Source organism: Monocercomonoides exilis, assembly GCF_001643675.1.
Source record: "Monocercomonoides exilis strain PA203 chromosome Unknown scaffold11-1913109, whole genome shotgun sequence".
NCBI classification, from domain to species: Eukaryota; Preaxostyla; order Oxymonadida; family Polymastigidae; genus Monocercomonoides; species Monocercomonoides exilis.
In genome coordinates this window covers 1,095,959-1,109,821 of record NW_027150556.1, presented here as the reverse complement: position 1 = coordinate 1,109,821, position 13,863 = coordinate 1,095,959, and the positions used below count along the sequence as shown (strand labels likewise).

General features: G+C 33.8%; 3 protein-coding genes across 3 annotated transcripts; 2 read left to right on the top strand and 1 right to left on the bottom strand.

The window, feature by feature from the left end:
• The first annotated feature begins 63 nt into the window (after positions 1 to 63).
• MONOS_7455 (putative dolichyl-diphosphooligosaccharide--protein glycosyltransferase subunit STT3B) lies at positions 64 to 3,579 on the top strand. The gene is made up of 4 exons (XM_067877781.1): positions 64 to 218; positions 309 to 449; positions 507 to 2,263; positions 2,411 to 3,579. Exons 1-4 carry the CDS (start codon positions 65 to 67, stop codon positions 2,903 to 2,905), a joined length of 2,547 nt encoding a protein of 848 aa, XP_067731634.1. The 5' UTR covers position 64; the 3' UTR covers positions 2,906 to 3,579.
• A 3,284-nt stretch (positions 3,580 to 6,863) lies between these two features.
• On the top strand, positions 6,864 to 7,769 carry MONOS_7454 (uncharacterized protein; the record flags this gene model as incomplete). The annotated part of the gene is made up of 2 exons (XM_067877780.1): positions 6,864 to 7,133; positions 7,386 to 7,769. 2 exons carry the CDS (start codon positions 6,864 to 6,866, stop codon positions 7,767 to 7,769), a joined length of 654 nt encoding a protein of 217 aa, XP_067731633.1.
• Positions 7,770 to 13,182: 5,413 nt separating this feature from the next.
• MONOS_7453 (uncharacterized protein) lies at positions 13,183 to 13,559 on the bottom strand (the record flags this gene model as incomplete). The annotated part of the gene is made up of 3 exons (XM_067877779.1): positions 13,183 to 13,311; positions 13,428 to 13,494; positions 13,555 to 13,559. The coding sequence occupies 3 exons, from the start codon at positions 13,557 to 13,559 to the stop codon at positions 13,183 to 13,185; spliced, it is 201 nt and encodes a 66-aa protein (XP_067731632.1).
• Positions 13,560 to 13,863: the final 304 nt, after the last annotated feature.

The window sequence follows — 13,863 nt, the reverse complement described above, 5'->3', positions numbered from 1 at the left end:
AAAAATGAGTTTTTGTTTATTTTGATTATTTTCAAAGCAAAGAAAATAATGATCTTTCCCACAAATGTACCAATATGAATGGTTCGATTCATACTCGGTTAAACCAAAGAAATCTTTGCTTGACCGATTTCGCCCATATGCTACCCCCTTTTTCCTTTTCTTTTCGTGCGTTTTAGCTATTCTTCCAAGACTTTTCCCTGTTATTTTTTATGAAAAAGGTTTATTTGTTTTTTTCGAAATTTATAGATTGAATAACTTCTAAATATTTTAAATATCAAATTTCTGAATGACAAATGATGTTTTAATAGTTATTCATGAATTTGATCCATATTTTAACTATCGTTCGACTGAATATCTCATAAATGAAGGAATTTATAAGTTTCATAACTGGTTTGATGATAGAGCATGGTACCCTCTTGGCAGAATTGTGGGAGCTACTGTTTATCCTGGTTCGCCATTCCTTTGTTAAAAAGTTATATTTATGTTTTGTTTGACAATAATTATAGGTCTGATGTGGAGTGCATCATTGTTCTATAAAATTGTGAGATTTTTCGGATTTCCCATCAGCATACGCGATTCATGCGTTTTTCTACCAGTTATTTTCTCTGTCTTCACGGTTTTTGTCACTTATGCAATTACAAAACAGATCTGGGGAAAAACATCTGCATATTTTGCATCCATGATCATCGCAATTATTCCAGGTTACATGTCACGCTCAGTTGCAGGCGCATTCGATAATGAGTGCATATCTATATTTGCCTTGCTTGCCGTATTTTGGTCATGGATCAAAGCTGTTCAAAGCGGAGGGATGTTTGATGGAATTATATGTTCTTTATGCTACTTCTATATGGTTGCTGCCTGGGGAGGTTACGTATATATCATCAACCTTATTCCACTATACGTGGTTGGAATGATTCTTTTAGGAAGATATTCGGCAAGGTTACACGTGGCCTACAACACTTTCTATGTAACTGGCATTCTGCTTTCAATGCAAATACAATTTATTTCTTTCATGCCTGTTCAATCAGGCGAGCATTTGTCTGCTTTTCTTGCTTTCTTGTTTATTAATGGATATCGTTTTGCTCTGTGGGTGTGGAACGATGTTCTGAAAGACGTAAGTTCTGCTCAAAAAAAGAGATTTCTCACAATCACTTTGCCTATTTCATTGGGAGTTGTTGTGCTTCTCGCTTTTCTGGTGTCTCTGAGCGGGTACATCACTCCTTGGACAGGGCGATTCTACAACCTGCTGCACCCAACACACGCAAAGAAGCACATGCCTCTGATTGCGTCTGTGTCAGAACACCAGCCATCGACCTGGTCGTCTCTTCACCACGCGCTTTCTGTTGTGGCGCTGCTGATCATTCCAGGAATATACATCTTGTGCAGCCGTCTTGCGACAGAAGAAAACGAGAAGCGGCATCAGAAGCGGCTGAGGGAAGACCCGGAATATGCTCATGGAGACACTTCATTCCATCTCGATGAGTTTCAGATGGCGTACCTGAAAAAGCGCAACGATGGAATCATTTTCATAATCTTCTACGCTCTCACGTCGCTGTATTTTGCATCAGAAATGGTGCGGCTAGTCCTTGTTATGACTCCAGCTGCTGTGGTTCTGGCTTCTGTAGCGCTGGAGCACATGATTGAGTCGATTGCCCAAGGTTGGGTTGAAATCAGAGATGAAAAGAAGAAAAAGCAAGGAGGCAGAAGGAATGAAAGCGAAAGCCAGCAGCAGCAACAACAACAACAAGAGATAACAAGAGGAAAGAAACAATCTGACACATCCAGCTCTTCAATAGAGAGAAAAATCAATCAACTTAACAGATCATCATCATCATCTTCTTCTTCTTCTTCATCTTCACGCTCCATATCATCTGCATCAAAGTCTTTTCTTTCCAGCATTGAATCCACAATTGGTGTCTTCTCTGATTGGTTTTCAAGGCGCTTTGGTCCCGCCCTGCCGTTTGTCTCGCTGCTGATGGTGATCATTCTCTTGGGTGTCTGCGGCGTGCGGTGGATGAGCATCGCAGCAGTGGAATACTCAGAGCCGTCGATTGTGATGGCTATGAGAGACAAAAACAGGAACAAGATTGGAGTGATTGACGACTTTCGCGAGGCTTATTCGTGGCTGAGGCACAACACAGATGTGAACGCACGGGTGCTGTCGTGGTGGGATTACGGATACCAAATCGCTTCTGTTGCGAATCGGACAGTGATTGTCGATAACAACACGTGGAATTCCACTCATATTGCGACTGTTGGATTGGTTTGCTTTGTATTTGGGGATATCTTTTGCTTATCTTTTTGTAATGTTTTTCTTTTTCATTGAAAACTTTTTTCTAAAAACTTCTTTAATTCTTTATTCTTAACTTTTCTTTTCTTTCTTTCTTTTTTCAACATTTGTATTATTTAGGCGCTTGTGTCAAACGAAACAAGAGCACTGTCTGTTCTACGAATGCTTGATGTGGACTACGTTCTCATTCTGTTTGGCGGGACGTCTGGCTACTCGGGTGACGATATCAACAAGTTCCATTGGATGAATCGCATCTCAGCTGATGTTTATCCAGAGGTGAAAAAGAAGGAGTTCCACTCACTTTCTGCCTCTGAAGCCTCGTTTATCGGCCTGGCAGGCAACGGAAATTCCGGAGACGCACTCGGTTCTGGCGGATCGCTTCGAGTGGACGAAGATGTTTCTGAGGACTTTGCGCAGAGTCTGATGTATAAGATGAGCTTTTACGGGATTGAAGAGACTGGGAAGGAAGAAGGAGGGTTTGAGAATGGATATGATATCACAAGAGGCCAAAGGGTTGGAGTTGGAAACATCAGAATGCAGCATCTGCAAGAGGCTTACACTTCAGAAAGACAGATAGTTCGGATTTACAGAGTGAATTCAGATGATACGTTTTGAACATAGATTGATTGGCAGTTTTTTATCAATTTTAGCATTCAGTTCATTTTTTTTTTATTTTTTCCCACTTTTTGGAAGCTAAAATTTCTCGAATAATGAATTGTTTATTCTCAGAACACGACTTTCAACGGTTTTGTAAATCTTGGAATTTTGCATTGGATTTACTAATAATATCTGTCACATAGGGTGATTTACAAACCCGAACATTTTCATTAACCCGGTTATTATTTTTTGTTGTTGTTGTTCATCGAAACAGAAGAAATAGATGACAATAATTAAAAAGATAAACATTTATTAATTTGTTAAACTATTTAATGGCAGTACAAGGATTTTTTTGTTACAATTTTAGTTTTTGATGTAGATCAAAGGAAATATTAATTTATTTTTGATTATATGTTTTGCTTGTTTTAACCAACTCTCTTTCTTTGTAAATTTTTAATTATATGGCTATGAAACATTCATATGGGGAGAAATTTTCATTTTCAGACAATCGTTCCACCCACAATATAAGATTTTTCCATATTCTGTTTTGGTCTAAAAAATTTATTTTTATTTATTTTATTTTTTATTTTTTTTTTCATTTTATTTTTTATTTTTATTTTTAATTTTTAGAACAATTTTTGCCATATCCCAATTCACTTTTATATCAAAAAAATCTCAATTAATAAATAAAAGTCTACCTGGGAGGTCATATCTGAACCCAAATCCTGCAAGTTTTCATGATTTATAATAAAATCATAAAAACAGGACGGATATGACCTTGCCCTCAATAATTTTTCATATTTCATTGGGTAAGCTTAGACTTTCATTTATTAATTATTTTATTTTTTTTAAACTTAATTTTTAATTAAAGGAATTATTGAAATAAAAAACATTTGAAGATAATGACATACTTGGAGAAATCAATTCTTCTTCAGATATACCTAAATTTTGTTGAAAAAGAATAGGTGAATTAACAGAAAAAAACGACATACCTGAATTGTCTGTTGATGAATTTGAATTAAAAAGATTTCTTGAATGAAAATTGTTAAATGAAAAAGAGTTATTTGAATTGGAAGACATAAAATAATTACTTAAAGAATTATTAAAACACATGTTTTGTTCATCAATATTGTTATTATCATTTATCAAAGATAATCTTTCTTTGATTATTTTTCTCACGCCCTTTCCTATCATTCCTCGATCATCTCCAGCCATGACGATTTTCGAAGTTCTATCGAAATATTTTCTCTCCTTTTTATCTTCTCTAACCCTTTCTGCGAATGAAAGTTGAAAACATTTCGATGTGATCATGTTACTTAAAGCAGATCCATAGAGTTTTCCATTTTCGTTGAAAAAATGCAAGTATTTCTTCATTCCTTTAACGGCCATTTCTCCCCACATGAAACAGTTCCCAGGCTGATATCTGAACAAACACATGAATTCAAACGATTCAAATGAAATTACACACTGATAATCAGAAAATTTAAAAAAAATATGAAGGACAGACTTTAAGAAATAATGCCTTGTTGAATCATTAACGTCGAGGGAGTTATCTTCAGATATCGCATTGCTTTGATCATTCTCTCTGAACGGTGTTCTTGTTTGTTGAACATGTGAATTTGTTGAACAAGGAAGATAAATTGTTGAAGAATCATCCTCGTCTCCAAATAAATATGAGTTGCATTGGCCACAGAAAAAGTCGATCAAGTCATAAATTGTTGTCAATTCACGATTTCCAAGATGATTGTTCAATAAGTTTGTCAGAAATCCGAATTCGCTATCGCACTCATTCTTGCCGTGGTGCTCGGCAAAAAATGAGTGCGAACATCTTTTCCCCGCAAACAACGGTGATGCCGAAGAAAAAATGTAATGCATTACACGAGCGTTGCGAAAGTGAGGTCCATTATCGCTGAAGAAATGAAAAGAATTCACATTCAAAAAAATATCAAAACGAAGCAGTTTATTCAAACATTCACAAACGAATTTATAATCATGCGTTAAAACATCAGAAAAAAAATTAAACACATTTTTTTTTAAATAACAATTATCATCAATACTAAATACAACAAAGCACAAATGAGAAATTTGCTTTTTCTCATAAAAATTTTGTCCAGTTTCGCGATTTGTGATCGGCAAACTCCAGTTCTCCTTAAAATCCATGATGATCACAGCTTCACCTCTTTTCAGATTTTCTTTCACACAGTGAAAATAGTTTCGTTGATTTTCTGCCATTTTTTTGTGCTCTTGTATAAGATTCATCTCATTCTCTTCCGATTCAGATAATTTCATCAATTTCTTCTCCATTTCAATCTTTTTTCTCTTCAAATACTCTCCCTTCTCGCAGACCTCACAAAGATCTGTTCTTCTTTTTGCTTTTCTGAAATTCCTTGTTTTTCGACAGAAAGTTGAATATGACATTTTCAGTCCAGTCTCTTGTAATAATTGACTATGCAGCTCTTTCTTCGTTTTTTCAATGATTCGCTTTTCTCCGATAGAGAAAATCTTTTCATTTTTAAAACAATTAGAGCTATTGGTACTTCCGTTCTGAGTTCTGGACTCATTCAGTGCTTCTTTATGAATAACAGCGTTTGCATTTGATGACGCTTCTTGGCTGGTCTGGCTTTTATCTCCTTTTTTTTCATTTTTCATTGATTTATTTTTTTTGATGTTTGTTTTTTCTTTTTTTGAGGGTTGAAGAGTTCTTTGAGAAGTCTCAATGAGACGACAATTTGTACCGGAGTAATGATCAGAGATGTTTTCATCTGTCCTATTATGATAATTCGTTTCAGAATCATCCATAATAAACGTATCAGCAGAATCGATCGCATCACTTGGAGAATTGATGGAGAAGTTGCTTTGTGAAGATATATTTTTTGATGAAGCTATTCAAACACAATAAGTGATGATCAATAAAACAAACAAACACAAAAATAACATTAAAAGCATTAACATCATGAATACGTAAATGTGAATTAGCTCGAAAAACCTCTTTTTTTTCTTCTCCCGTTGCTCGAGCTGCAGGAACTATGACTATTCAGCCAACGTTCAGCAATTTCAAATTGAGAATTATCTATTTCATCAATATTTTTCAGAAAGCACATACAAAAAAAAAACATAAAGCTTATAAACAAACCCTGCTTTTTTTGCTCTGTTGCTTTTGTTGGAGGTTTTGTTTTGGTGTCTTTTGCTTTTTCGCGTGAGTAATAGTATTCTCCGCGAGTTAATTCCCAACCGTTATCTTTGAGTTCTTTTAAAGATATCTCAGAAGATAGCGCCGACAGAAGGGATACACCGTCTCTTTTTGACAAAGACTTTGAATATGAAGCAAGGTTCCGAAGTATTTTGTTGATTTTCTCTGCCAACAAAGAATATGTTGCAAAAAGCAATTGACAAAGAAGATAAAAATCATCGTTAATTATTCATATGTTTCAAAATTTAAACATACCAGCGCAATTAACCTCCAACACTTTCCGGAAGGATTCACCAAATTTGGAGCGGAAAACAAAATATTCAAAACATCCCTCCGGATCCTCAGGTGATGCATGAAATATCGTATCTGCAATAGTTGATGCAATTCGACTTTTAGCCGCTTTTGATTTGTTATTAAACATTTTAATAAATTATCTGATCACAGACTTATAATTAAAACTATACAAAAAATTCAGGATTGGAAAAACGACAAAATGATTAAATCTTATAATATTAAAAATGAACAGAAATATCTATTTGATGACAATAAAGGATCAATAATTGATTCGAATGCAATAATAAATACAAATGATATTCTTTTAAATTCTTTCTTGCATTTGCTGAAAACCAATTGAAATCAATGTTAATTTCATCGGATTCGATTATCTTTCAGTTAACATTTCTATATTCTTCATGAAGGAGGGAGACATATCTATATTTAATTTACACGAAGAACAAGAGATCATAACTGGATAAGTTTTTATCGAAGGAGAAGATATTGGAGCGAATGACAGAAGCAATTACTTCAACGAGTCCCACAAGCTGGAAGCAATTGTCGCAGACAAAAGAGGAGCAGAAGATCAGGATTTTGCAGAAGGAGAAGGAAAGAGAAGAAGAGGACGAGGAGGAAAAGGAAGAGGAAGAAGAATTAGATTATGTATGTGATTTTGTGGATGTGACACGAGATGATGTGAAAAGGCTGAATGCACCTCAAGTGATGTTGATTGAAGAGAAAGAGAAGTCAGATAAAAAAGATGGAAATCATGTGGAATTAACAGTCGGAGATTCGATTCATACTCTTTCTTCTTCTTCTTCTTCTTCTTCTTCTTCTTCTTCTTCTTTTCTTCTTCTTCTTCTTCTTCTTCTTCTTCTTCTTCTTCTTCTTCTTTTCTTCTTCTTTTCTTCTTCTTCTTCTTCTTCTTCTTCTTCTTCTTCTTCTTCTTCTCGCCAATCATATCAACCATTCCATTCTCTTCATTCTCCTCGTTTCTCTTCTTTTTCTAATGCGAATAAAATGATTGTGTTGAAGCCATTGGTAGATGGTTTGTGTTCTGCCGATGAATTCAAAGAAAAAAAAGAAGAGAAGAAGAAGATGATGATGATGAAGGAAATGATGAAGAAGAAAGAAGAAGATGTGAAAGAAGAAAATAGGGGAAAAGAAGAAGAAGAAGAAGAAGAAGAGAAAGGGAATGAAAAAGAAGAAGGAGAAGAAAGAGAAGGAGAGGAAATGCAACTTCTTTGCCATTCAGCTACTCCTCCTCCAATCAGAACTCTTTCTCCAATGATGGCTCGTCCAAATACTGCAAATTACTCAACATTAGCTAATATTGATGCTTCTTCTTCTCCTTCTCCTTCTTTTGCTTCTTCTTCGTCTAATACTTATTCTTTTTCTTTTCCAACTTTTTCCGCCTGAACGCTTACCACAGACAAATCTGTGGATGGTCCCGAACCAGCGAGCACAAGTGTTGCCTAACAGTATCTGATGAACACGATCTTAATAACGGTGAGCCAACCAAATATAATTATGGGAATATGTTTTTGTTGCAAAAAATTCAAAATGCTAACTCAATTTGCCTTCCATCCTGTTTTCTCCTCCTCTCCTCCTCTCTCTCCATTCCTCCCCCTTTTTCTTCCTCTCTCTATTTCTTTCTATTTCTCTTTTACCAACTTTAACTGCATCTTCGCTGCCTGCTTCTTCACAGCAAAGCACTCAGGCTTTCAAAGCTGATGTTATCATCGAGCAGTTCAAAAAGCAGATGTTGATGAAACACTTGCTCATAAATTCTCGTTGTACGAACTGATGAACTTGTCTCCACACATTATGCGCATGTTAACTCTGCACTCTTCAGCAACAGGGAAGTGCAGCAACACCCACAGTCGCTCCAAGCATCACAAGATTTCGGTGGGCCTTTTGTAATGAAGGAGCTATGTGGAACACCCCATTCAGATCTGTCTTTCTAGCATCAGATGCAACATTTCCAGAGGTCTGTGCTTCAGTCTCCATCGTCTCCACTGCAGAGCGAGTCTTAAAATGGAATGAGCATTGTCTTTGTTGAAATATTCATAACGAAACACACATAACTAGCTTCTCAGACACTTATTATCTTTCATTTGTCCTATCGTTTTCGCTGAGATGGCTCACGAAATCGAAACAAAGGGCAAGATGTGAGGAAAGAAGAAGAAGAAGAAGTAAAACTGCAAAGGAAGTTATTGGAATGGAAGAAGAAGAAGGAGGAGGAGGATGAAGAGAAGACGATGATGATGAGTGTGATGAATCAGAAATAAGAGAAGGAGAAAAAATAAACATTGAAGGTCGAAGTGAAGAGTGAACAAATGTTGAAGAATGAGGATAACGTACAGGTGGTGGAGCGGTTGTGCAAAGTGGAGAAGAAGGAGAGGAGTAGGAAGAAGAATAAGAAGAATGAAGTGGAGCAGGAGGAAGTGAAGATGAAGATGAAGAAAAAAATGAAGATGAAGAAGGAGTTGAAGGAGTTGAAACAGACAAAATACAAGAATATGAGAAAAAGATGAAAAATGATAAAATAGTGATAGAGGAGAAGAAGAAGTTGTGGAAAATGGTAAAGGAGAATGGAAAGACGAAGACGAAGATGAAGGAGAAGGAGAAGGAGAAGGATAATTCGATATAAGTACCGAAGAAAAAACAGACTGCCTGAGAATTGAAGAAGAAGGATAATCAAACTGAAGAGAAGCAGATGAAATGGATTACACTGAGAAGTTTTCTGTATAAAATAGTTTGTTTTTCTTTTCCGTCTCAAATGAAATTGTCCCTTTATTTTTCTCTCCAACAGCCCCAGACTTTTTCTTCGGGTTGATCATCTTGATTTCCGTTCTTCTTCTCCATCTTCATCACAATGCAGGCAAGAAGCGGGTTCTCTGTCATTACATCATCTGTGCTTCTTTTGCGAGTGTGTCGCCTCTGTTTATCACAAGCGCAATCCTCTTTCTCTCTCTTTCTCTCGCTCTCCGCTGCGCTCTGTGTGATTCAATCTTTTTTAAAAGGAACCTTTCACTCTTCAACGATCTCCTTCTTCTGATCAGCTTGATCACTCGGAGTCGGCCACCAATACTAACTTTTCTCTTCTCATTCTTCTTCTTCCAAAACGCCTTCTTCCCCACTGCAAACAGCCAAGCCCATTCAACACGATGAAACTTCCAAGTGAAATCAGAAGCAATATTATGTTGACGTTCTTCTAATCAATTAAATGGAGCGAGACATACTCCACAAACACATCTAATGGAAGTGCTGAACTTGTGAGAGAAGAGCAAGTGCATTCTGCAAAGGCAGATATCTTTGAGAGCGAGGGAAGGCAGGGAGAGAGGAGAGAAGCGACTGGGGAGCAAAAGTGTGCTCGAAAAGAAGAGGTAAAGGCGAAGTAGCAGACGTTGCTGGTGGCTTAAGTGTTGCAATTGGAGATGGTGGAGGAATGAATTGGGTGATGTGTTGACTTTGATGAAGAAAATGTTAAAGATGATGGAGAGAAAGAATAAGAATAAGAAGATGTTGATGATACACATAAATGTAAATATTAATGAGTATTGAATGAAGTCGTGAAGCTTTTTTTAAGTTAAATAATTAATTAAAAAAACAAAATCAATCAAAATTTGACAAACTTTTCCATCAAAACAGCAACTTCATAATTCTTCCCCCCTTGATATCTTTTATTTCATCCTTCAACAGCCCAATCTCCTTCCATACTTTTGCGCACTTCATCTTTCCCTCAGCTGAAGAGTGCATAAGTAGCACTTGCAATTTCCCTGTTGAGCTAGTCGTGTTTTGCTGACACAACAGCACCCAAGCAATACTGGGAAACGCCAATGCCTTTAAACACGATAATCAAAAAGCATAAACATTTTGTGCAAAACCTCTCCGACTGCGCAGCGATGCTTGAGGTTGAGGCGAGGATGAAAAAGACGATGAAAAATGCAGACTACTCGACGATAATAAACAAAAGTGAACAACAAACACATAAGATAGAAGGGAGGGACGGATGTGTTTGAAAGGAGTGAAAAGAACAGGAGAAAGAGGAAGAGGGAAAAAAAGAAGATAATGATAAAGAAAGAAAGGAAGCTATTTCCATACAGATAGTGATTATTCTTTTTCTTTTAAATATTTCTTGAAAATTTTGAGAATTCAATAAATCCTCATATTATTGTGTTTTCATCAAATTTTCAGTTCGAATGAACAAATTTTCCATATTCTGTAACAATTATTTAACGCAAATAGTTCCTTTTGATTTGAAATCAATAAAAGAAGCATTGACAATTCAGTGAAACTTCTATACCTGTTCAAATAATATAATAATGCAAACAATTTTCTAATTATAGCCTTTCACTCATTTTCTTTGGTTATTTCCTCAAATATCGAGCTTGAATCCAAAAATAAAAATTAATAGAAATTATGGATTTCGTCACAAATATTTTTTAGCATAATAATGTTATGTGCATTGTTATATGAATCTGGAATAAGTTTGGAACAAAACATGATTTTTTTCATAATTAAAAAAATTTTGCCCCATATGGAATCTATTCAAGGATAATGCTATTTCAAACATTCTTGAGGAGATTTGTGAGCTGAAACAGAAATTTGAGCAAAATATGAAAATTTAACTTTATTTGAAAATTAAGCATTAGTGACTTTTCAAAAAGAATCACCCATATAAAAATTTTTTTTACACGAACACCAATGAAGTTGAAAAAACACAAGTGAAGAAAGCTTAATTGAACGATGCATGTCTTTTTCAAATGAAGAAAGGTTTGATTGAATTGACTAAAGAAATATTAATTGGAAACGTGACATGTGTTACGTTGTGACTGTTGGGAGACAAATTTTGGTTTCCTGAAGGATTAAAAGAAAAATTTCACGTCAGAACCATTAAAGATAAAACATTTATTATCTGTTCAAACATTTTTAAATATTAATACAAATAAGCGAAGAAAAAAAACACATTTTTCAAAAAGGATACTGGCAAAAAGTCAAATTTGGAATTTTTGATCATCGGACAATTTGTGAAGTCAGTGACTGAATGGAATCAGTATCTGGCAGTGAAGAATTTTTTTTAATATATATGAAACAAAGAAAAGTTTGAAAAATAAAATAAAATGATAAATTAAAAAAAAATTGATTCATATGAAGAAAATACTGAAATTCAGTCAAAATGAATTTTTTTTTTAGAAAACCAATACGACGTAAATTTTCAATTACTGACGGACGTGACTATTTTTTTTTTTTTTGTAACATGTGCACCAAAAATAATTCTAATTCGAAAAAAAATAATTCGATTTCGGAATTAATAATTCAAAATCGAAAATTAATAATTTAATTTCGTAATTTATTAATTCAATTTCGAAATTCATTAAAAACTGAAATTTTCTATTTTTCTCGAGAATGGATTTCAGAAAAGTTCAAGTTATTTTTTAATCAATCAAACATTATTACTCGAAGATAACTGTTTTTTGAAAATGAAACAATCAAAAAATCGATTTCTTGAAAATTTTTTTCATTTTCGAAAATCATCACTCAAATGATTAAAATAATAAAAAAATTCATTCTGTTGAATAACAAAATAAAAATATTTAAATTTCAATCACGTTTATTGAATAACAAGAAACAAGAATTTTTTTACCAATAGAAAAAAATTTTTTTCTTTGGTAAATATATTAAAATCATCAATTTTTAATAAGAAAATGAATTCATTTTCTTTTCAAATAAACTTCAAAATAAAATATTTTCTATCAAAATGAATGAAAATTATTTGAAGAAAATGCATCATTTTTCAAATATAGATAAGCAAAGTGAACTGATGAAATAAAAATAATGAGAATTCAAAACACAAAACACAAGTTATTCATTCCACAAAATAAAAAAAATTCACGTTTCGAAATTGAATTATTTTTTTTCGAAATCGAATTAATAAATTACGAAATCGAATTAATAAATTACGAAATTGAATTATTAATTTTCGATTTTGAATTATTAATTCCGAATTTGAATTATTTTTTTTCGAATTCGAATTATTAATTCCGAATTTGAATTATTTTCGGTGTATTTATTAAAAACGTAAATTCAAGATTCACATTATTGGCAATTTTTGGCGAAAATTTTATTCTTTATAAATGCATGTAATTTTCGAAGTTGTCAATTCAAAAGAAAAATTAAAACCTGAGATTTTCTTTAAATGAAAAAATGCTGAAAAGAAAAAATTGAAAAAAATTCATTAATATTTGATTTTGAAAAAGAGAGAATGGAAAACTCTTTAAAGGAAATAAGAAAATAGCATTCAAAAAAAATACTTCAACAGTGGAGGTTGTGTTGTTGTGAATAAGTTCACAAAGCGATTTGAGAATTCAGATTTAACTGTTATTTTGTTTGGACAAAAACTGAAAATGAGAGTTTATATTACTTAAATCTCATCTCTTTTCACAATAAAAATTTCAGCTTGTTTTTGTCTTGTTTATTTGCTCACTCAGTAAAAATTATCACAGTTTTGAACATCATTGATTCCATAAAAAGCGACTGTATTGAAAAAAAAATAACAAGAATGATATCTCAACTGATTTTTCTTTTCAAAGAATAAAAAGTGGATGAAATGTTGCATTGGATGATTCAACAGAAAAAAAAATACAAAAAAGCAGAGTTATTCTTTTTGTCAAAGAAGAAGAAGAGAAAAGAAGAAGCGACAAACAACGAAGAATATTTGTCAAAGATGATGAGCTCGAAGTATCTTTGCGCTTCTGTTTGAAGACATGAGGATGAATCGAAACGGAGTTCTTCAATGTCTCAAATCGAAAATCTTTGTGCATTCCTTCTAAGAAACTTCATCAAATGGCATTGGTCGTATTTGTTTTTCATTCGTATTTGCAAAACGTAAGTGAGTTTTCTTTTGAAAATGCTCTGTAACTCTTGAAGTCCTCATTGCAAACAGCGATGAACCCTGCTTTCATCATCATTGGAAAAACATATAGATAAATTGGAAGGTATAACGCTTTTTGGCTGGCTTTTGTGATGATTCCTCTCAAGTCAAAAAGAAAAGAAATTCCAATAAAATCATACGATTTCCAGTGAAAAACGCAAGTGGAGATTGGCTTTCTGAAATGCTTCGAGATCGTCATGCTTGTGGCTTGTGAATTCCAAAATGAGCATTTAATTTGTTTCAAACAACATCCAAATAACAAAACACTTCATCGTTCCACATTCTGCACGCACTCAAAATGAAACCATGAAATGAAACGCTTTCAAATGCACAACAAACAGTTTTTGGACAACAAATTCATTTTTGAGTTCTTCTCGTTGATTGCCAAACAAATGCAAAGAAAGAACAGAAATCAGGAAAACAATAACTGTGATTATATAAATGGATCAAAAGTTCTTAATTAAGGTTCATCTGATTAAATATGTTTTTTGCATAATGGCTTGTGTCATGCAATGATGGATGTTCAAGCATTGCCAAAAATCGTTTGATTGAAAAAACATTTGAAACCCATACTCA

What these genes read in the sequence shown, in the direction of transcription:
- MONOS_7455 (XM_067877781.1), top strand. Translation starts at nt 65, where the DNA reads ATGTACCAATATGAATGGTTCGATTCATACTCGGTTAAACCAAAGAAA. An exon ending in TGTTATTTTTTATGAAAAAG is followed by an intron (nt 219 to 308) that starts GTTTATTTGTTT and finishes ATGTTTTAATAG; the next exon opens with TTATTCATGAATTTGATCCA. An exon ending in GGGAGCTACTGTTTATCCTG is followed by an intron (nt 450 to 506) that starts GTTCGCCATTCC and finishes CAATAATTATAG; the next exon opens with GTCTGATGTGGAGTGCATCA.